The sequence below is a fragment of the Vitis vinifera genome, chromosome 18 (assembly GCF_030704535.1).
Source record: "Vitis vinifera cultivar Pinot Noir 40024 chromosome 18, ASM3070453v1".
Taxonomy (NCBI): Eukaryota; Viridiplantae; Streptophyta; class Magnoliopsida; order Vitales; family Vitaceae; genus Vitis; species Vitis vinifera.
The window spans coordinates 31,550,037-31,572,549 of NC_081822.1; the positions used below are offsets into that span (position 1 = coordinate 31,550,037).

General features: G+C 32.4%; 1 protein-coding gene and 1 long non-coding RNA gene across 2 annotated transcripts; both read right to left on the reverse strand.

Moving 5' to 3' along the window:
- Positions 1 to 475: 475 nt before the first annotated feature.
- LOC132253186 (uncharacterized) lies at positions 476 to 2,899 on the reverse strand. Its single transcript, XR_009464947.1, has 2 exons — positions 2,774 to 2,899; positions 476 to 658 (listed from the first exon to the last, which is right to left on the reverse strand). It is a non-coding gene; the product is annotated as an uncharacterized LOC132253186 (long non-coding RNA).
- Positions 2,900 to 6,205: 3,306 nt separating this feature from the next.
- Positions 6,206 to 6,874, reverse strand: LOC100251701 (disease resistance protein RUN1). The gene has a single exon (XM_019216375.2). The coding sequence runs from the start codon at positions 6,872 to 6,874 to the stop codon at positions 6,206 to 6,208; it is 669 nt and encodes a 222-aa protein (XP_019071920.2).
- Between the last annotated feature and the right edge of the window lie 15,639 nt (positions 6,875 to 22,513).

Below are 22,513 nucleotides of genomic sequence, written 5' to 3' on the forward strand. Positions count from 1 at the left end.
AAATTCCTTTTATTTTTTGACAAATTTTCCCTTCTTTTAGTGATATGAAATAGGTGAGACAAAAATAATAAGAAGAAGATAAAGATGACCCTATAAATACTTTAAAACAAGTGTATAAAAATGTCCATCAAACAAAATAATGTTTGGATTTAACAAAATAATTTTTACGGTTTAGGTTTAAGAGATTTTAAACTAGAGTTGTCAAAGATAGGATTTAATGATACTAGTTGAGATTATGGTAATATTTTTTAATAGTACTTGGATTATGATCGACTACATTTGTAATTAAAAATTGAATATATCTCTTTTCATAAGAGACTATGAAATAATTTGAAACATAATTAAAACACAATAAAAAAATTTAAGCTACTTTGGTTACCATGCATATGATCTTAATAGATAAATGAGGATAATTTATCAATGAGCCAAAGTCATTCTTGAAAGTACTTGTGAATAATTTCAAATAAATAAAATTATCCATGCTTAAAAACATACAAATTAAAATCAACAATTCAAATTATCCATGTTTAAAAACATACAAATTAAATTCCACAATCCAAACAAAGAGTCCTTTATGGTATTCTCATTCTGGTTCAATATTGCATCTTTGCCACCACTTTCAATTCGACCAATAGTTAGTCATGTTTCCATCAGCATCCTGACCAATGATTAGTCATGGTTCGTATATCATAATGTCATCTTTAAAAATAAAGGTAAGTAAGAGTAAAATAAATATTAATTCATGCTTATAATATAATTAATACAATTTGAAAGACGTGTGATAATTGTTTGGCCTACCAATTCAACAAAATTTTAATTAATTCAAACAAAAATTTTGGCCTACCAAAATAGCTATTGTAATATGATCTTTCTTTTTAAATTCAATAATTCATTCCAAAGATAAAGTTTTGATGGGGTCCTAAGATATTTATTATAGAAAATAAAGGAGTTTTAACCTTAGATTGACCTAAAAATATGGGATCTCCAAATTTCACAAATTTTTTGGATAATTAAAAACAAATAAATTAAAATAAAAGCAAAAAAAAAAAAAAAAAAAAAAAAAACACCTATTTGAATGACTTGAGCATATCAAACTTCATATTCTTCCAAACATGTAATCATATTAAAAATTGTCAAGACATTTTTTTCACTAATTCTGGTAAATATTTTAACATTCAATAAAACCAAAGACGAAAGAAGACACATACCTTGTTAAGTAGAGTTCAAAACTAGAGATGTCTTCATTTTTTTCTGATTTGATTTCTCAGCATAAGAACCTTTTTATTTTATTGTAATGACTAAATAAAAAATATAGAATCTCACAATTTTTAGTATATTGTAATGACTAAATAAAATAAAAAAATATAAATATAAATTACGAAGTATATAAGTTACATATTTTAAACACTCTTTTATGAGAAAACCAAAAGATATGACCTCAAAGGAGTGATGGAGTCAGATGTGTAGGGGGCAAAGCAAAAAATAAAAAATAAAAATCATGAATTATAATAAACATACAAAAAATTTTGTATTTCATAATCATTTTTTAAAAAAAGTTATTATTGATATTAGTTATGAAACAAAAAATATAAAATAAACGAATGGAACAAAAAAAAAATAGATAGAGAAAAGTTTTGAATATTAATATTAGTTATGAAAGAAAAAAACTATAAACTATGAAATGAAAAAAAAAATGATAACTTTTTAAATTTTATTTAAAAATTAACAAAATTTCAAACAATATTTTCAAAGGAATTTTTTTTAAAAATAGCTAGAATTGTGATCATAAATTTTTAAGAATTTCACCTTTTTTAACAAAACTTTAAAAATTGAATAATTTTACTAATAAATTTTAAGATCTTTTTTAAATAATTAAATTGATAAAATTTTATTTAAAATTTGTTTCTAACAATAATGTAGCACCATCATTATCAATAGGAAATTAGTTACGGCATGAATAAACCTACAAACTTAGGCATTTTAAAAATCTTAGAGTCAACCAAAACAACCAACCACTAAGAAAATTATTTAACAAAATATAAATTATTTAAATAAAATAAAATTTTATCAACGATTAAGTAGCATATAATCTAAATAATCTATCTAGTATTTTTTTTTTCTCTCATACAAAATGATTTTTTTATTCTCATATAAAATCATTCTCTTAGGAGCTGATCAAAGCTTGTACTTTTGATTTTGATTTTTTAAAATTCCTAAATAAATAAAAGGATATTTTGCCCCAAGCCCACCGTGCTCCGTCACTAGCCCTATGTCATGCTCTTACCTTTTAGGTCGTTTATAGATGGATCCTACACTTTCTCACATTAAGTAGACCAAAGGGATAGCAAAATAATTACTAAATTATAGGCGTTTCACGAAGTTTTTCTAAACCAAAAAATATATAATTTTACGTGAGAATATTCACCTTCCATTTTGCCCTCTAAATTGCATGACTTCCTTTTAAATTCAATAATCTTCCAAATATAGTACCTAAATAAGTTCCAAAATATTTTTTTAGAGAAAAAAAGAAAAGAAAAAAAAAAAAGAGTTTTAACGTTAAGACCGACCCAAGGGATCTCAAAACTTCCTAAAATTTTGGGATAATTAAGGACACATGATTAAAATAAAATCATGAAAAGAAAATAACAAAATATATATATATATACCTGTCACTAAGATATGATTTTAAAAGTTATCTAGATATTTCTTTTTTCACTAATTCCATCTAATAAATATATTAACCACCGGTGAATAAAAAAGAGAGAAGACATACCTTGCTAGGGTTTAAATAAAGCTTTGATCTTTAGGAAACTAGAGAATCTTTAATTTCTTGGCTGGGTGATCTTCGCTATCACCAAGGCTTCCTCTTGATGGCTGAGGCCAATGGATCTGATCTTGGGCGTACCAGAAATGCATCCCACAACCTTTTCACTTTAAAGCATGCGTTATCGCCACACTTAAAAGAGCCAACACCGATTGGAGTGTGGAAGTGAGCCTTAAAGTTGTTCCACCTTCTGGATCGATACTCACATGGAATGTTAATCTGAGGGAAATACGTGACCCAAATTGCTGGATCTGATGTGCTACCACTGTCGTAGCAGCATTTAGAATAAAAGCTTATCTTCTCCAGTTGTTGAGAGTGATCCCCATGGGATATCGTCCATTCATAATGTGGAAGACTACCTTCTGCTATCTCACATTCATCATCATCAAGGGGAACATGATGGAAGAATAGAGCAAATCCCAAGAAGTTGTTATCTTCATACCAATTCATTGGGAGCTCTATTCCTACTTCACATCCCATTCTTTGATGGCGTACCCACTCTGGTATTCCATTCCTTCCTGGAACGACAAATCTCCAATCCTGAAGAAATTTCGGCCGCACAAAAATTTGTCATGTAAATCTCATGTTTTTTTAAAAAAGAAAAAAGAAAAAAGAAAAAATAATTATGCCATGAAACTGCTAACTGAATTGGTGATTTGAAGCATTTGAGCAGAGAAGACCAAAGTAGACTTGAGAAAGTTTCAGTTTCCAGGCATGGACAACCATGTGCACGTATCCATCCTAGACTTGATGGAAGCTCTCCAATTTCTTCAAGCATCGGACAGTGATTCACGAAAAGGGTAAAGAGCCGAGAAAGTTGAATGATGCCAACAGGTACGCAACGAATATGGTTTCCGCTTAGGTTTAAAAATTTCAGTGAGGATAGGCACCATAAATCACTGGGGATTTCTCCTTCCATCAGATTGCAGCCACCTAGATCTAGATCTCTTAAGCAACAATGCAGGCTTCTCAAATTGTTGGGAAAATTGCGGAGCTTGGAACAGTTAGAAACACAAAGACGAACAAGACATGTCAAATTACCAATGCTGTTGGGAAGACTCACAAGCTTCTCACATTTGTTCAATTGCAAATGCCAAAGTCCTCTTAAATGTTCAATTGAAGATGGAAGCTCTGATATATCTGTTCCACATAAATTAAGTTCTTCCAAATGTTCCATATCCTCCATAATCTCCGGAAAAGCCTCTACACTTGAACAACTATCGAGACCAAGGGTTTTGAGGGATTTCAACCCACAAATTGTGTTTGGAAGACTCCTCAAGTTTCTGCACTCTTCCAAATTTAAGGTACTAAGCCTGGTGAGATGACCTATTGTGTTTGGAAGACTCCTCAAGTTTCTACAGTTTTTCAAACATAAGTAATCAAGTTGGGTGAGATGACTTATTGAGCAAGGTAATCCTTTAATAGCAACACCGTCTAGAAAGAGATAGCGTAGACTCCCCATACTGTTTTGGATCTCAGGAAACTTTCAAAATTTAAGCAACCACTGAGAGAAAGAGTATTAAGGGCCTCTAAGCACCCAAATGCTGTTAGGGAGTTCCTTAATAGCTATATTGTCTAAAGAAAGTCTCTTCAAGTATTTCTTTTTCCATTGAATCTCTGGGAATTTCTGAAAGTTTGAGCAATCTGAGAGTCCAAGAGTTTTAAGAGATTCCAAATAACCAACACTGTCTGGGAGTTCTTTAATACCACTCCTATATAAATGAAGCTCCCTTAAAAGTCTCATATTGGTAAATACATCTGAAAATTTCTCAAACTTTGAACATTCTCTAAGAGAAAGAATTTCGAGAGAAGTCAAGGACCCAATGCTATTTGGGAGTTCCTTAATAGCAGTCCAATCTAAAGAAAGCTTCTTCAAACATTTCATATTCCCTCTTATCTCTGGAAATTTCTCAAATTTTGAGCAATATGAGAGATCAAGAATTTCAAGACATTCCAAATACCCAATGCTACTTGGGAGTTCTTTAATAACACTCACACATAAATAAAGCTCCCTTAAATGTTCCATATAGGTAAATATATCTGGAAATTTCTCAATCTTTGAACATCCTTTTAAATGAAGCTCCCTCAAAAATTTCATATTCTCATGGATCTCAGGAAATTTCTCCAAGTTTGAACAATTTGAGAGATTAAGGACTTCAAGAGATGCTAAATACACAATGCTACTTGGTAGTTCTTTAATCCCAATCTTGTTTAAATAAAGCTCCTTCAAAAGTTCCATGTTTCCATGGATTACCGAAAACTTCTTCAAGTTTTGACATTGATTAAGATAAAGAACTTAAAGAGATTCAAACTTCTTGCTAGTTGGGAAACTTTGGAGCTGTTCACATCTTCCCAAATTCAAGTAAGTCAATCTTTTCAGATTGCCAATAGATGAATGAAGTTTACTCAAACTTGTACAACCTTCAAGATTCAATCTCTCCAAATTTGGCATGCTTGAGAATTTTGGCATTTTGACAAGCTATTTTGAGTTACTTAGATCAATGCCTTTTAATTCTCCAAGACACTGTAACAGAAGATATTCTTTTAATAAAAAAAATTCTTCAACTTGAAAATTATTATAAAGAGAAAAAACATTAAATAATGATCATACCTTATTCCCTTTCCAAAGTTGTTTTATGTTACTAGACTTCAAGTTGATATCAATAAGGCACTCTCCATAAAAGTTAGAAGGTAAAGACCTCAAAGTGCATCTTTGCCAATGAAGATATCTCAAATTATGAGGAAATTCGAAGTCTTTAGGAAGAAGCACTTTATACTCCTCTCTAGTCAAACCATCATGATCATTGCAATAGATTTTAAGCAACCTAAGTTTTTTCATCTTGGCAAACACTTTTGTACTTAACTGTATTTCTTTTAATTTAGACAAGTCTAAAGATATGGTTTGAATATTATTCATCACCTAGAAAAAAATAATGAAAAATAAGGGAACAACACAAGATAAAAATCCTAACTACAATTATACAGACAATTAACTACTAAAAAATTATTATAAATATTTAAATAACTATACTTAGGCATTTAATTCATACCTCTTGTCTAGAAAATGCTTCATAAATATCATCTACATCCCACAATCTACTCCATTTGCAGGGTTTTCCAGGACATTCTTCACGAACAATTGGCCAACCCATTTCTTGTATCAAGTCATGCATTTGTATGACGTTGTCTAGGATAGTTACTAGACATCTATCACAGAGATCTTTTATGTTGATTTCTGGATATAACTCGCAACCATCTAATGTTCTTGATAAGAAATCTTTGCAGTCACCTTTGAAAAAACACGCAATGTCCAAGAAAACCTCCTTTTGAGAGTGATCAAGCCCATCATAACTTATTCTAAGCACATCATTAATTTCCTTCTTAGGGTTTTTTTTTCAATTTAACCAATGCGCTTTTCCATTCTTCTATTGTCATGCCTTGAAGAGAAGAACCTAGAACTTTAAGGGCCAAAGGGAGACCTTGAGCATAATGTCCCATGCGATTTGAGAGGTCCACATAATCTTCTTTAGGACCATTTTGTTTAAAGGCATGTTGGCTGAAGAGTTGAAGAGCTTCCTCATAATGTAATTCTATAACCTTATATGATATATTCACTCTATACTCAACCAATAGATGTTGGTCTCTAGTTGTAATGATAATTGTACTTCTTGGACCAAACCATTTAGGACTTCCAGCCACTGACTCTAATTGCTGCAACTGATCCACATCATCAATTACAATAAGAATCTTTTTTGAGCTAAGTCTGGCCTTTATTATGTTGATTCCTTTATTGATATTGCTAAACTCTACATCATTCCCCACTGTATCATGAAGAAGTTGTTGTTGTAGTTGAAGTTGACAACCCTTGTTGAATGTCTCTCTAACATCTTGAAGAAAGCTAGCACCAATGAATTGATATTGGATCTCATTATAAACAATCTTGGCAATGGTAGTTTTACCAATTCCACCAGGTCCATAGATCCCAACCACACGAATGTCATTCAAGTCACTACTTAACAATGATTTTAGTTCTTTTAGGCGAAAATCCATCTCAACTACATAATCATTACTGTGCAAAAGCTTAGAATTCATTGATCTTTTAAAAATCTGGTGAACAATTTCCTTAATATGCTTTGACTCATACCTGCCAATTATAAAGTACAATTTAACACTTCATGAGTCATAATGAATTGCAAGAGATAACAAATATTAAGTAAATTTAGTGATATTTACTTGATTTTGTCAATATAACCAAAGTAATAGGATGTAAAAAGTATTAGAAGCTAAGAACCCAATATATTGAGCATTTTACGGATAATAAGAAGGCAACAAGTTTTGAGCCAAGTATTAATAAGATCACAAAGTAAGCTTTACTATTCAAAATTATTAACTTGTTAAGTCATGATTTAAGACAACTAAATCCTTACAACTTAATTAAATCAAAAGCACAAATTAAGGAAGTTGAAGTTACCCATCATTCACATGGAAACCACTTAGATTGCTTGCTTCATTCAAGGAATCCCTCCACCTTTGCACTTTTTTCGCATCTACGTTTCTTTCATGAATGAAAAATGCCTCTCCGAAGCTCCCTGTTTGCTTTCGCACATCAGAAGGATCCACGTGGGAGAACACCGGAAAGACTATTTGTTCCATTTCTTCCCTGCACTCCATGATCTTCGCTAACTCATCCAAACACCACTTCGATTGAGCATAGTTTTTTGAGAACACAACTATGGAAATTCTTGATTCTTCAATAGTTTTCAAAAGTTCTGATTTGATCTCCTCTCCTCTTTCAAGTTAGTCGTCTCTGAAAGTCTTAATCCCCATCCCATGCAAATTTACGAATAAATGATCCGTAAAATTGTTGCAGGTGTCTTCACCTCTAAAACTCAAGAACACTTCGAACTCATATTTACGGACTGAGGTAGAAGAAGAGGAGGGTTTTTGGGTAGAGGAAGCCATTGTTGGACAGTTTCTGGATGAAAGTTTAGAGAGAGTTGAGGATTAACTCGTGCTTAGTCAATACTTGAAATGCCCACATATGAAGCCATTGTATGAAACAAAACTTTATTTTTATTTTTTATTTGGGGTGGTGGGGGTGGGATGGGGGTTGGATTGTAAAAAAGCAAACATCGATTCTGCAATACATGCAAGCAGGTGATCGGTGGCTTTTAAAAAAAATATAAAGGACCACCCACCACAAAACCCGTCAAAGCCTTAAATTAAAATTTCATTTTTCGGTATTATGGCCATTGGCACTTTCCTTTGACCATATGAAAGCAAAACTTCCATGGGCAATTTAATATATAGTTTATTCCTCCCTCCTAAATTTTAATTTAAATTCAATTAATTTATTTTTCATATTCTATTTAATATATTATTAAAAATATCATAATAATCTTATCAATGAGTCTTTATTAAAAATAAATAAACTTGGATATAAAATTGTTAACATTTTTAAACATAAAAATATATACATATATCATTATTTCTTTTATATTTTAAATAAAAATCATATGCTTGATTACTTAAAAAATAAAATTTTAATAAATTAATTAATTTAATTGTCTTATTATTAAATTTTATTTAAATTTGAAATTTCCATCTTATGCAAATTTCATAAATTTGAAAGCACATCATATTAAATTTTCCAAAATTAAATTATATTGTATGGACTTAGAAATCTTTCAGGAACTTTAAAAATATTAAAGCCATTATAAATTTTATTTTATTCAAGTTTTAAAAATAAAATCGTTATAGGTTTTATTTTATTTGAGTATATTAAATCACTTTTTAAATACATTTTAAAATGAAAAAGTCTGTTTTGTTTGAAGTTCTTAATTAATTTATTAGAGAAACATTAAAATTAAAAATTGTCTATTTTTTATTTTAAAATATATTGGTTTCATTCAAAATTTTAAAACCATTTCTTGGTAAAAAGAACAAAAATATAAAAATGAATAAATTAATTTATTATTTTAAAATTATTTAATTGAAATTATTTTTTAAGATAAAATTCAAGATTGATAGAAATAACTATTCAATTCGTTATTCAATTTAATATAAAATAGTACATTCTCAAAATTTTATTATTTAATTATAAATGATAAACTTTTGCAGGTCAATACTTGATATGCCTAAAGAGCATCCATCTTTGATTCTTTGGGTGCTTATGTGAAACAAAACCACTTTGGTTTGGTCATTGAAGTGGCTCAAGGTACATCGGCAGAAAAAAAATTTTAACTAAAACAATATTTATTATTTACTTATATAACTAATATTTATTTAAAATTAAATATTCATCCTTTTATGAGATGTACCAAGAGTCATTTATTCACAACAATAAAAGGGAGGTGTGTGGCTTTCAAAAGAATATGAGGAATGACCCACCCACCACAAAATTCAAAATCATTTTTGTTTTCTAGCATTTGCATTTTATTTACAATAGTAAAAGAGAAATGAGTGGGAAGTTGAGTGGCCTCCAAAAGAATATAAGAAAGAATTCACTCACCACAAAATTCAAAACCACCATTGTTTCCTAGCATTTGCATTTGGTTCACAATGGTGAAAAAGTAATGGGTGAGAAGTGGTTTTATTTAAAAGAATATAAGGACCCATCCACCACAAAAATTCAAAAGCACCTTCGTTTCCTATCATTTACATACCAAACAATTTTATCTTTTTCTCTTCATTCCTTTTCACTGTCCAATGGTAGATTGGTTCATCTGAACCCATCATGATGAACAATTGGTAATCTACCATTGTTATAGGGAAGGTTGAAGGTAATGCTTGAGTCATTTCTTCACTTGAAAAAAAAAAAAGAGAGAGAATTGAGTTGGATTTTTCTCATCTTGGAAAATTCCGAGATCCTTAGTGGGTAGAAAACAAGACTTCATAAAAAAATAAAAAAAATAAATAAATAAATAAAAAAAATTCCTTTGTGCATTTTTTCCTTGGCTTTTTTCCTTTGTGCATTTTTTATGTGACTTGGTGAAAAATTATTATTTATTTTGAGTTATATTATATTGAGTTACCATTTGATAGGTTGCACTAGTTTTTAGTAAGCAAGTTTTTCATGGTATTTGTTTGTTGGTGTTACAAGTTCTTGATCATATTATTAATATTATTTTATCATAAATTATTTTGAATATAAATATAAATAAGATGGTAGCTTAATCAATTTCTTAGGTTGTAAGATAAAGATAATAATACCACAATTCTCATCATAAAAAATGTTGAAAAAATAAAATCTGAAAAATGAGAATGGTCCAACCTTGTTGTTTCCACATCTCTACCTATCAATAAATTAAACTGAAAATAAGTACATATGTAATAAAACAAATGAAAAGAAATATCTCTTATTCATATTTACAATTGTAGACCCTTTTTTTTTTTTAAAACCAAAGTTTTTTTTCTTCTTCTTTTTTTATTTTTTACCACCCGGAAGGAGTTGAAGGGCATTTCATTTGAAGTGGGGGACATCTTCCATGAAGCTCCATGCATGGACATGTGGCAAACATCACCATCTCGCCATGGTGGTGGTTGAAGATGGTGACTATGGACCCCGCATTTCGCTCAATGCGTTCCCACTCGATGGCGAAACTCGCTTTTTATTTTAAAAAATTGATTTTTACTGTTTGAAAAATGACTTGGAGTCGCCACTTATTTTTATTTTTATTTTTAAAGGGTAAACAAAATAAGAAAGAAAACCCTAAGTGTGACTCCTTATTTTGGAAAAGGTGGTCTACGAAAAACCGAATCGGGTTCGGGGGTCAGGTTACTTATCGGGAAGGTACGGTAAAGACCGTAGCACCCCTCTAAGTCCCTAAAAATGGGTCTCTACTAATAAAATGAAGCAATCATGACAATTGATTAATCGAGCATGGATACCAAATGAATATAACTCAAAACAAAATAACTAAATGAACAGAAGAGGCAAAGAATGTCCCTGAAGTGATGAACCAGTTTAGTTCAAGGGAAAACAAATGTTAGCAATCAAACACAAAATAATAGCATGCATGCCATAGTGTGGAATAAATCAATCATGCATAGCTATCAACCAATCAACCAATCAAGGAATTAGAAAATCACATATGTCGAGCCCTACCAAAGCCCGATTTATTTTAGCACAAATTGATTTCATGAATTCCATTATTTGAAATTATGAAATTTATTTATGCTTATTTAAAAAAACATTTAAAAATTAAGGAAGGTGTGAAAATTGCTTGCCGGGAAGAAAGTGGCAGCAAAATTTTAATGAAAATGAAGATCTTTGGTGAACTAAAGCTTTAAGAAAGAATGAGGAGTTGTGGGATTAAAATTATTTGAAAACATGATTTTTGAAAATCAGTTTTTGAAGGCAATGAGGAAGAGTAAGGAATGAGATGCATGTGCTTTTGAGGTGGCCATGCAGGACCTATGAAGAAAGACACGTGGGAATTGGATGGACAAGTGCTGGAAGTGAGTACTGGGGGTTTAATTGAATGCAGATTTATAATCTCAGCACCGACTCTGTCCTTTGCAAGAATATCAGCAGCCTTGAGTGCGAGGCCTCCCATTCTTTTGAGAAGACTGTGATAGTCACATTCCTTCTTTCTCTCTCAGTCTTGGCTTTCCCTCTTCGGTGAATATGGGGACAGCATTTTCGACCCAGAGCAAGAGTCAGACCAGGCTGTATAACTCAGGGAGTGCTGGGCGCCAACTCTAACCGCAGCACCATTTGGTTCTCAACAAAACGATAGGTACGGATATCCCATCAGCAGACATGTAACTTGATTTTTGCAGCAGAATCAGGTTTGCTCCCCGCAACTAGGTGGGAGATCTTCACCGAGGCAGGGGCTTGTTCAGCAACAGCCTCATGTGTTCCATGCTGAATAGGAAGGTAGGGTTTTCCTTCCACATGAATCTCATTTTGAAATATTGGCCGAATCAGTTGCTGTTGAATTTTGTTATTGTACATGAAGATACAGTGTCTTCATGCCATGGATGATCAGATATGCGGCATTCGGGTTGAGAATACCACCCAGAACATGAGGCAAATTCCTAATTGTTGAGACCAACTTTTCAGAACTACTAATGCAACCTGCAATTACATCATTGTGTCCTGCAATATATTTTATTGCAGAATGCGGCACGAGAACAGCCCCAAGAGAAAGGATCTTCTGGTTGAGAGGTGTTGCAAATGTACTGTCTATGCAGACTAGTGCTCCTTTCCTGTGCAGAACATGCATTAATCTGAAGGGGAGACATGTTTATCAAGTTATTCTTGTTCTCATTACCAATCTGCTGTCAATCATCATCAATGATTAGGAACTTAGGAGGCGCGCCCCCCATGTAGCCACTGCCAACAGCACCATATGGTGCAATAATATAGCTGCTGCATTCAAGATCTGCATCAACAACATCAGTTTTGTGTCTTCGGAAATGAAAATCTGTTGGGCCGTTATAAAGTTCTGGTACAAAGTCATGAACAGAATCCCAGTCACTGTTTAGAGCATCCAATCTGCTGGAAACCTTACAATATCTGCTCCAGATGCATATCGACTAAGGAAAGTGTCTTTAGTCCCCTCAAAAACTCAACATCATCAGACATGCAGCTTGTCTTGGCAATGCGTTTAATCGCAATAACTGACCCACATCTTCTAAGTTGAACATAACACTCTCAAACTTTTATCAGTGCCATTCAGAGACAATGAAAGAGGAGCAAAGAGAGGATCACTTGCCATTGAAATGGAGGGAAGAACTATGTTGGACATTAGTGACATGACTGGTACCAAAAGCACCATTTACTCATTCCATTGAATTCTGTGCGTGCAAACTATCAGAAGACTTACCAACAATAAAATCTGCCCATTTTTAAAGGTGCCATATTGATCAAACCTGGAAGGTGCCTTCTGGAGACTCATACGAGAATGCTCAGCTGTAGAAGAAACTGAATCATTGTCACAGGAGTCATATAGAAGATTATCATCATCACAAGTCCCGAGGCCTTTTGTCCCAAAATGGCGTAACTTGGTAGTTGGTGAATGCACAAGGCTTGTTGGCTGGTCTACACTGGATGAGTCTCTATTATATGGTTAACAGTATGTGTCAAATATATCAGTCATGAGCACGTTTTGAAGGTCCAGCTGAGTATTGTCTACCATCTATGACTTCATCACCGTCACGATCAATGACAGTTTCTTCAATGCTATCAGCTTACCGTATCCTTAAGTGTGGCCTATCATCTGAGCTGGCACCTATTTCCTAACTCCACTTACAAGGACTTGGGCCCCATGGTTCACATGACGTTGCACGATCACCAACCTCACTACCAGAAGGCTGCCCTATCATTAGATTCCTTCCCATATCAGCATCATGCATATTTTCAGACATTGCTGTCCAGTTTAAGTGGAATAATTGGGGGAACCCTTCCTCTATCAGAATTCATTGGTTCGGCATCAGAATGACATTTACCACCTGGAACATGCACGGATGGTAACAATGGAGATGCTTTATTTGTTGCATTCTCTGCTTTTGCATTGGAAGTTTCAACTCCTCTAGCACGGGTACAGGATGACCTCTTAGGAGCTAAAGATATATTAAATTCCACAAGCTTTCCTTCAGAAGGCTGACCCAAAGGTGTATCTGAACCTTATTTGGCATGACTAACAAGCTGTCACTTTCACACATATTCTAAGCATCTTCCCAGAGGCTTAACAAAAATGGGATCCTCAGGTTTACAGAGGAGGGAAGAGAAACCCGGCTTAGCATTCAGAAAAGTTTGTTGCTGTCGACATCTTCACCATCCCGAGTCCTTGGGACTGTCGGTGCAAGTGTGGAACTACCAGAAGAGTTGTTACTCAGACCTAGAATTCTCAACCGTATGAAGAGTGACCCTCATGAAACTTTCTCAGAATCACCCCCAAATAGGATGGCCAACCCAAATGAGATCCTCACACCCCGGACTTACCAGAAACAGGGAAATGAACAAAAGAAGATGGAAGCAAGGCAAGGACTGAAGAAATAGCCCAAGGAAAATCAAGTAAATCATGAACGTATAGAGCCTCATTTCAAGTGACATCCATGGGCCAATGCAGGTGGAATCCAAAGGAAGCAAGAGTGTTTTTTTAAAATCAAATTCAGTGATGAGTACATATTCAAATCATTCATAAAACAGAGGAATGCTCAAGTTGTTCATAGACATATCCAAAAGAGCCAGACTAGAATCAGGCAAAAAAAATGCATAAAAATGGTCTTAGATTCCACAAACATAAATAGTATCTGATGTCCACATTCAAGCATCCAAATGAACCCAAAATCAGCAAGAAACAGGATAGAACAGTCTGAAACGGGAAATGTAAAGCGTGCTGAAATCATACTTGGACCAAAACCACAAGCTCCTCCTCTGCTCAGCTAGAAACGCCTCTTTCTCCTTTCTCACTCTCTTTGGAACCCCAGGAACCTGTAAACTTCTTTTATGTCTCAAGCAACCTACGCTCCTTTCATCACCGTCTGCTCCTCTCTCTCTCAAAGAATACCTCCATTTTCTTTCCACAGCTTTAACTCTCTCTATCTTTCTCATTCTCCTCTGTCTAGACCCCCCTCTCTCAAGAAAGAAAATCCCCCCTCCAAAAAAATGTCACCCTGCCAGTAACGAATAAAAAAACCTCACCCTACGCACCTCCTCGTCTTTGTCCCTTACTTTTTCCTCCACCCCTCCGTAGCCAAAAGCACCACGCCTTTTTGCCAGAATCCTCTCCCTCTCTCATACGCTCCTCCAGAACAGAAACGTGCTCCTCTCCTGAAGATTCGTCCTAGGTGTCGCTCCTTGATAGCTCCTCAAAAAGCACTATCTGATTCCATAGCAGCCAACTAAAAGACACCATGTGGTCTCCTAGGGTCGCGACACTTGGCAAAACAAGCTGCATGAAAGTGAGGCCCAAATGGGGGTCTACAGTGACATATTTGCTGAATCATTCCCAGTAGAGCTGGTGGAGGCTTGGTGGAGAACAAAACTAGTTGGAGAGAAGGACGGAGGGGGCGGTTGTTGGCGAAAAAGCTGGAGAGGGGATTCAGAAAGGATGAACGAGCTGGAGTGGTGAAGACCGGAACTGGAGGGAGGGATGTTGGCAGATTTTGGAAGAAACTATGGGATTGAGTGCTTGAAACCAAGCAATCCTTGCAGGAGGATGACTGTGGGACGGCAGGACCGACCCCATTATCTTCCCCATCGACCAATAGACAATTGAGGTATTTATGTATTGTTTGTTTCTTTGTTATATGTTTGCTCTTTAATATGGATAATTGATTTAGTGTACCAAGATAGGGTTTTGTTTCTGACATGAAAGAATGAATGTTCGCAACTGAATCAGGACAGAATTGTTACATCAGATGCTTTGTTTATAAATAGTTTAGGTGTTCAGTTTTGTAGGGAGAATAACATCATAGATTCATAGATTCACCTTATTGAGTGCACTTGACAATTAAGTTCTCTGTTCTCTTTTTCTTTCCTCGACTGGCATCAGAAAACACACAAAGTTTCATTGTTTTCTTTTGCTTCCAAAAAATAAAAATTTCCGTTGCGAGAAAATGGAACCAGAAACCAGACGGTAGAATCAAGAAAATAGTGCTAGAGATCCTCAAAATTAAGCGCGGACATGGACGAGATGACCGAGTTCATAGATTCGAAAAATAGTTTCCCAAAAAAAAACTCGGAATCAACCTCTTCGTGCCGGACTAACTACAAGCGCTTCGTCCGCTAGGTCGTCGAGACCTTCCTCCAGTCCACCGAAGATCTTAGATGAGAACCGGAACCAAAACTGGAACCTGATCGAAAGAAGGCGAACACCGAAGCAACTGAACGGGAACCGAAAGAATAGAGGGCGGTCGGTGGATTCATTCGGGAAACAACGCAGATCAGAGCCAGATAGTGCAGTCCAGAAATCGATGGGCGGTCATGGTGGTTCCACAGTCCATACCCATAAGAAATTGTTGGAAGATGGCAAGATATGACTTGTATCCACCAGCCAGCTGCATGTCCAATAGAATGACTTAGTGGATCACTCATGCATCACCTTGGATAGGGACATGTATCTTATGGCCCATGTCCACCAGCCCGTCCCTCCATTTTCAACCATTGGACATGATGGTCAGCTATATGGGCCTCAGCACCACCAGTGTCCAGCCCATTGCTTTCCACTACCTACAACCAGCATCCCGGGCCTCATTTTGCTTGGCCACCTTTGGTCTGCAATCCCAACTGTCACACCTCATTTATTTATTCATTTTCTTTTATTATTTCTTTGTGTTCTGATATCCAAGTTTAATCTTTTCAAAATTTCAATTTTCACATTTATTTATTTAATCATTATTATTTTCGCTATAATTATTATTCTATTTATTTATTTAAAAAAAATTCATCTTTAAATAAATCTTCAAAATTCCGATTTCCAAATTTAATTTCTAATTTCCAAAATTCTAATTTTCATATTTGTTTATTTAATCATTATTATTTTCGTTATTATTATTGTATTTATATATTTTTTAAAATTTTCATCTTTAAATAATTCTTCAAATTTTCCAAATTTAATTTCCAATTTCCAAAATTCCAATTTTAACATTTATTTATTTAATCATTATTATTTTTGTTATTATTATTATTCTATTTATTTATTTTCAAAATTTTCATCTTTAAATAACTCTTCAAAATTCCGATTTCCAAATTTAATCCCCAATTTCTAAAATTCCAATTTTCACATTTATTTATTTAATCATTGTTATTTTTGTTATTATTATTACTCTATTTATTTATTTTTAAAATTTCATCATAGTTTTTCAAAATTCCAATTTTCACCTTTATTTATTTAATCATTATTATTTTCATTATAATTATTATTCCATTTATTTATTTAAAAAAATTCCATCTTTAAATAAAAAATCAAAATTCCTATTTCTAAATTTAATTTCCAATTTCCAAAATTCCAATTTTTACATTTATTTATTTAATCATTATTATTTTCGTTATTATTATTATTATTTTTATTTATTTTTAAAATTTCATCTTTAAATAATTCTTCAAAATTCTGATTTCCAAATTTAATTTCCAATTTCCAAAATTCCAATTTTAACATTTATTTATTTAATCATTATTATTTTCGTTTTTATTATTATTCTATTTATTTATTTTCAAAAATTCCATCTTTAAATAACTCTTCAAAATTCCAATTTCCAAATTTAATCCCCAATTTCTAAAATTCCAATTTTCACATTTATCTATTTAATCATTGTTATTTTTGTTATTATTATTATTCTATTTATTTATTTATTTATTTTTAAAATTTCATCTTTAAATAATTTTTCAAAATTCCAATTTTCACCTTTATTTATTTAATCATTATTATTTTCTTTATAATTATTATTCTATTTATTTATTTTTAAAAAATTCATCTTTAAATAAATATTCAAAATTCCTATTTCCAAATTTAATTTCCAATTTCCAAAATTCCAACTTTCACATTTATTTATTTAATCATTATTATTTTATTTATTTATTTATTTTTAAAATTTCATCTTTAAATAATTCTTCAAAATTCCAATTTCTAAATTTAATCCCCAATTTCTGAAATTCCAATTTTCCAATTTTCGAATTTAATTTCCAAAATTCCAATCTTCACATTTATTTATTATTATTATCATTATCATTATTATTATTATTATTATTATTTTATTTATTTATTTTTAAAAATTCCATCTTCAAACAATTTCCAAGGTTCCAATTTTCATAATTTAATTTTCATAGTTCCAATTCTCAAATAATTTTCCAAAGTTCCGATCCTTAAATTTAATTTTCGAAATCCCAATTCTTAAATCTAATTTTCAAAACTTCAATTTTCAAATGATTTTCAAAGCTCCAATTTATTAAATTCGACTTTTCAAAATTCCAATTTTCAAATAATTTTCGAGACTTCAATTTTCGAATAAATTTTAAAAATTCAGTTTTCTTTCGAACAGTTTTAATTCCACTCCAGTTTTCAGATATTTCTTAATTCTACCACTTTTCATCCTTTATTAGAGCTTTTAGACCGCCAAAAATCTTGATTTTAATAATCCTGCTGCCTTTCTCATTTTGGTATGCACTTGTACAAATTTTCTTCGATTCTCAAATAATTTTATGTTTCTCTTGATTTTAAATGAGCAATAATGATTTTTTTCATAATTCCAAAATAATGGAATTTGTGAGACTAATTCATGCAAGATCAATTGGGCTTTGGTGGGGGTCCTACATATGAGTTTTCTCTTTTGATTATCAATTGTCATGCTTAATGAGGATTGTTTGATCTTTGTCCTGATCTTTGATATGCATGTGATAATTTTATACTTGAGCTAACCTTGTTTCCGTAATAGCGCACTATTACTTGCTGCTAAGGTACGATCTCACTTCCACTTTGCTTATTCTTATGCATGATTTGCTTTATTATTTGATTATTTCATTGGTATCCATTGATTTCCTTATCAATTGTCACACTTGTCTCACCTTATTTAGTAGAGACCTTATTATAGGGCTTAGAGGGATGCTATGACTCACCACCGTACCTTTCCAATAGGTAACCTGACCCTCGGACTCGATTTTGGTTTTCCACATACTGTCTTTTCCAAATAAGGAGTCACACTTAGGGTTTTCTTTCTTATTTTGTTTTCCCTTTAAAAATAAAATAAAAATAAGTGGTGACTCCAAGTCTTTTTCTAAAAAAAAAAAAATCATTTTTTCACAAATAAATTAAAAGCGAGTCACGTCGTTGAGTGGGAACGCACGTGAAAAATGCGGGATCCACAACCATCTATAAAGTTTCTTCTTCATTCTTGAATTATTTAAAAATAAATACCACAAATGAAATTTATGAATTAGGACCTACAAATATTAAATGAAATTGATAATTATTAAAAAAAGAAGTTTTTTTCCTTAATATTTGTCTTTCTACCACCATTAGGATAATAACATTAAAGAGGAATTGTAATTATGCCTCATTCACTACTATTGTCAAATTCAAAACTCTCCAATAAATATTGGTAGTTTGAAGTCTCTCAAAGTCATATTTAATTTAACTTTTTGATCTATTTTCCCATTTGTTCGATCAAAACCTTAAATTAAAATTTCCATTTTTTGCTATTCCTTTCACCGGTTTCAATATAGTTGCCATGGCTCCTTTCCCCTTTGAGGAATCCAACCCAATATCCCATATGAAGGCAAACTTCTTGACCTATTGGGCAATTTAATATATAGTTTATTCCTTCCTCCTAAATTTTAACTTAAATTTAATTAATTTTTTTTTTCATATTCTGTTTAATATATTATTAAAAATATAAAAATATCATAATAATTTCATCAATGAGTCTTTCTTTATTAAAAATAAAAAATAAACCGGGATATAAAATTGTTAACATTTTTAAACATAGAAATATATACATATATCATTATTTCTTTTACATCTTAAATAAAGATCATCATTTCAAACATATGTTTGATGACTAAATAAAATAAAATTTTAATAAATAAATTAATTTTAATTATCTTATCATTAAATTTCATTTTACTTATTGTGAAAAATGTAAAAACCATCATAATGATATTTTCAAAATGATCACTTTATGTTTTTAGTATGGTATTTAGATATTAAATATATAACATAAAATTTAAAAATAAATTAAAAAATAATTATACATATATCATTAGTTATTTTATATCCTAAAATACATCCAAACTACAAAGAATATTATTTTCATAATAAATGTGGTTAATGAATTTATTTAAGAATCTGACAAAGTTTTATCATACATAAATAGTTTTCTTTAATATAATTACTTCAATATGTATTATTGAAGTTATGATATTATTTTTTAAAAAAAGTTTTTTCTAATATTTTTTCAATTAAATATGCAAGAAAAACATCTATAATAACTAGAAAAAGATAGTATAGTAAAATTAATTCATACTCATTTTTATTGTATATAAAAAATAATATTTTGGTAGAAAAAAGTTTTATATATCTATACATGAGGAGTTAGTAGCTACCCATGATAAAAGTGGTCTCAATCACATTCTCCTTTTAACACTATTTCTTTATTTTTTTCATTATCATTTTCATTCAATCATACGGGTTTTGTGTAAACATTTATTTCAATGCTTTTGTTTCTCTATGTTCTAATACTTATATTAACTCATATATATCTTTCTCTTCCTCCAATCTAAAACTACAAAAAATAATGCTAAATAATAATGTTTAAGTCAAAGCATTTTACTTTGGTGAAAGAATATATAGTATAAATATCTTTGAATTTGCAAAATAATTATATAATGAACCACTAAATTTATCCACAAAATAAACTTGCAAAATGTTGCAAGTTAAATTATATTTTTTTTAATCAAAATTGGATTGAAAAAGAATTTTATGAATATTTTAAAATTCACAACTTTCTACTTTAATATCGTCCAAGTCACAGGTGGTGGGAATAGTTAAAAACAGAGTGGCGAATGAGTGTCTAATACTTAAGAATTTGTCCAATAGTTCAGATCAAAGACTACAACAAAAAGCGAAACGCACGTTAATTAAGAACGTCAAAGAAAAGGATTTCAAATAGTGTTTCACTTAATAATATGAAAGCAATTATTTTAAAAGAAAAATAAAAAAAAATGAATGACTTCTTGTACAACTACTCTTTGCAAATATATAAAATTTGTCTAATAATTTATACCAAATATTACAACAAAAGGTGAAATGGAAGTCAAGAGTGTAAGAGAAAAAGATTTCAAATAGTGCGTCATTCAATAATATGAAAGTAATTATTTTAAAAGGAAAAAAAAGTGAATGAAAGTAATTATTTTAAAAGAAAAATAAAATATACGAATGTACAACCACTCTTTACATATATATCTATATATATTTACTTTTGTATTATGCAGAAATCATTGTCAGCATTGTGGGCATCCCCGTAAATGGGGATAACGGGCCTACCCAAAGAACTATTCGTTGAGTTGGGCCAGTTTGGGCCATGATTAAAAGCCCATCTAGCCTAATGGCCTAGTTGACTTAAATAGCCCAATAGGTAAAGTGGGAAATAGAACGTGGGAGAACAGTCCACAAGGAGTAGTGGAGGTAGTTAATGCTTGGGGCGGTAACCGCTTGAAGTGGCTAAAAAGTGGCCCCACGATCTCCATGCTTATTGGTAGCTGAAAGGTATATGAATACAATTGGAAAGTCCAAAAATAAAAATAAAAATTGTAGCATGAGAAACATTACATTTTCTAGAAAACCCCAACTAACTTAATCATCAGATGAGGTGATCCTAGGGTAAAACTTAGTGAGCCTTATGTGGTAGGTATAAGGAAGCGCACGACAAGGAGATGACTATTGCTCAAGAAATTCTCAGCTCCAACAAGTGGCGCTGTCTATGGGAAAATTCTACATTAATGTAACATTTTTACTTGGAGCTGAAAAGTATACCATTTTTGTTTGGAGTTGGAAGCTTCACAATGGGAGATAGTCAACTGCGGGATTCAATTAGTACAATTGCTCCTCGAAGGGCCGTGACACTAGAGTTTATTCTTGAGGGTTTCGAAATGCGCCAAGTAGAGCAGGAGAGAAGAATTGAATCCATCATTGCCTAGACAAAGTTTCTAAGGCAAGAGAATGCCTTGTCGCAGACACAACTCAAAGATCAGCGTGCTCGCATTCAAACATTGTATTAGTCAACAAGTAATCTTGATCACTTATGCCATCAGGACAATAATGACATGGTGGAACCTTTAGATCATGTAGTTCATTTTGGTCAAGTTCCCCACATCATTTTAAGTTTTCATGGAGGATGTCGCCCATTTGACCTCAAGATTCCAAGAAGTCTAGTCATTGAAGGCATAGATGAGGCGAACAACACTCCCGGTAGGGACCCAAGCCCCTAGTGTATTCAAATCCTTGTAGCCAACAACAAATGAGGTTGCCCCATGTGGAGGCTGTAGGAAGGCTGACTCAGCCCCTATCTTCGGTAGCTTGGCTCCCACATGGGTGATCAAATGAGTTGTCTCTAGGAGCCACAACTCGCCACCTGAATGATATGATGATAACACCATTCGCCCAACATGTTTTGATGTATGAACCCCTAAGAGGATATACCATTCCTAAGCTCTTTATGTATGACGGAACATATGACCTCTTCGATCATCTGATGCGTTATCGACAAATGATGATGCTTGATATCGATAATGATGAGTTTCTATGCAAAGTCTTCTCGGCTAGTCTCTAAGGAACTACCCTAGCCTGGTTCCACCGATATCTCCCTAATTCCGTTCACTCCTTTAGGGAGATGTCAGAAGTCTTTGTAGCTCATATTTGTGCTCAACAAGGTAGAAGTTCAATATCAACAGCCTTCAAAATCCGAAGAAGATAGAAAGTGAGACTTTACGCCAATTCATGCACATGTTTGACCAAGCAATGCTCCAAGTAGAAACATGCAGTATGGATGCTTTGCTATAAGCCTTCAAGCCTAGCATTGGGTCAAGGACCCCATTTTTTGAATCTCTCTCCAAGAAGCCATCAAAGATGATTGATGAATTGTTTAGAAGAGTTAACAAGTATGCTATGTTGGAAGAGGACTTGTAGGCTGCAACAAGTCCCGTCTTAGTATCAACGCAAGTGGCACAGGCAAAAAAGATACAGG

Coding starts and splice junctions, on each gene's coding strand:
- LOC100251701 (XM_019216375.2), bottom strand. CDS start 6,874: ATGGATTTTCGCCTAAAAGAACTAAAATCATTGTTAAGTAGTGACTTG.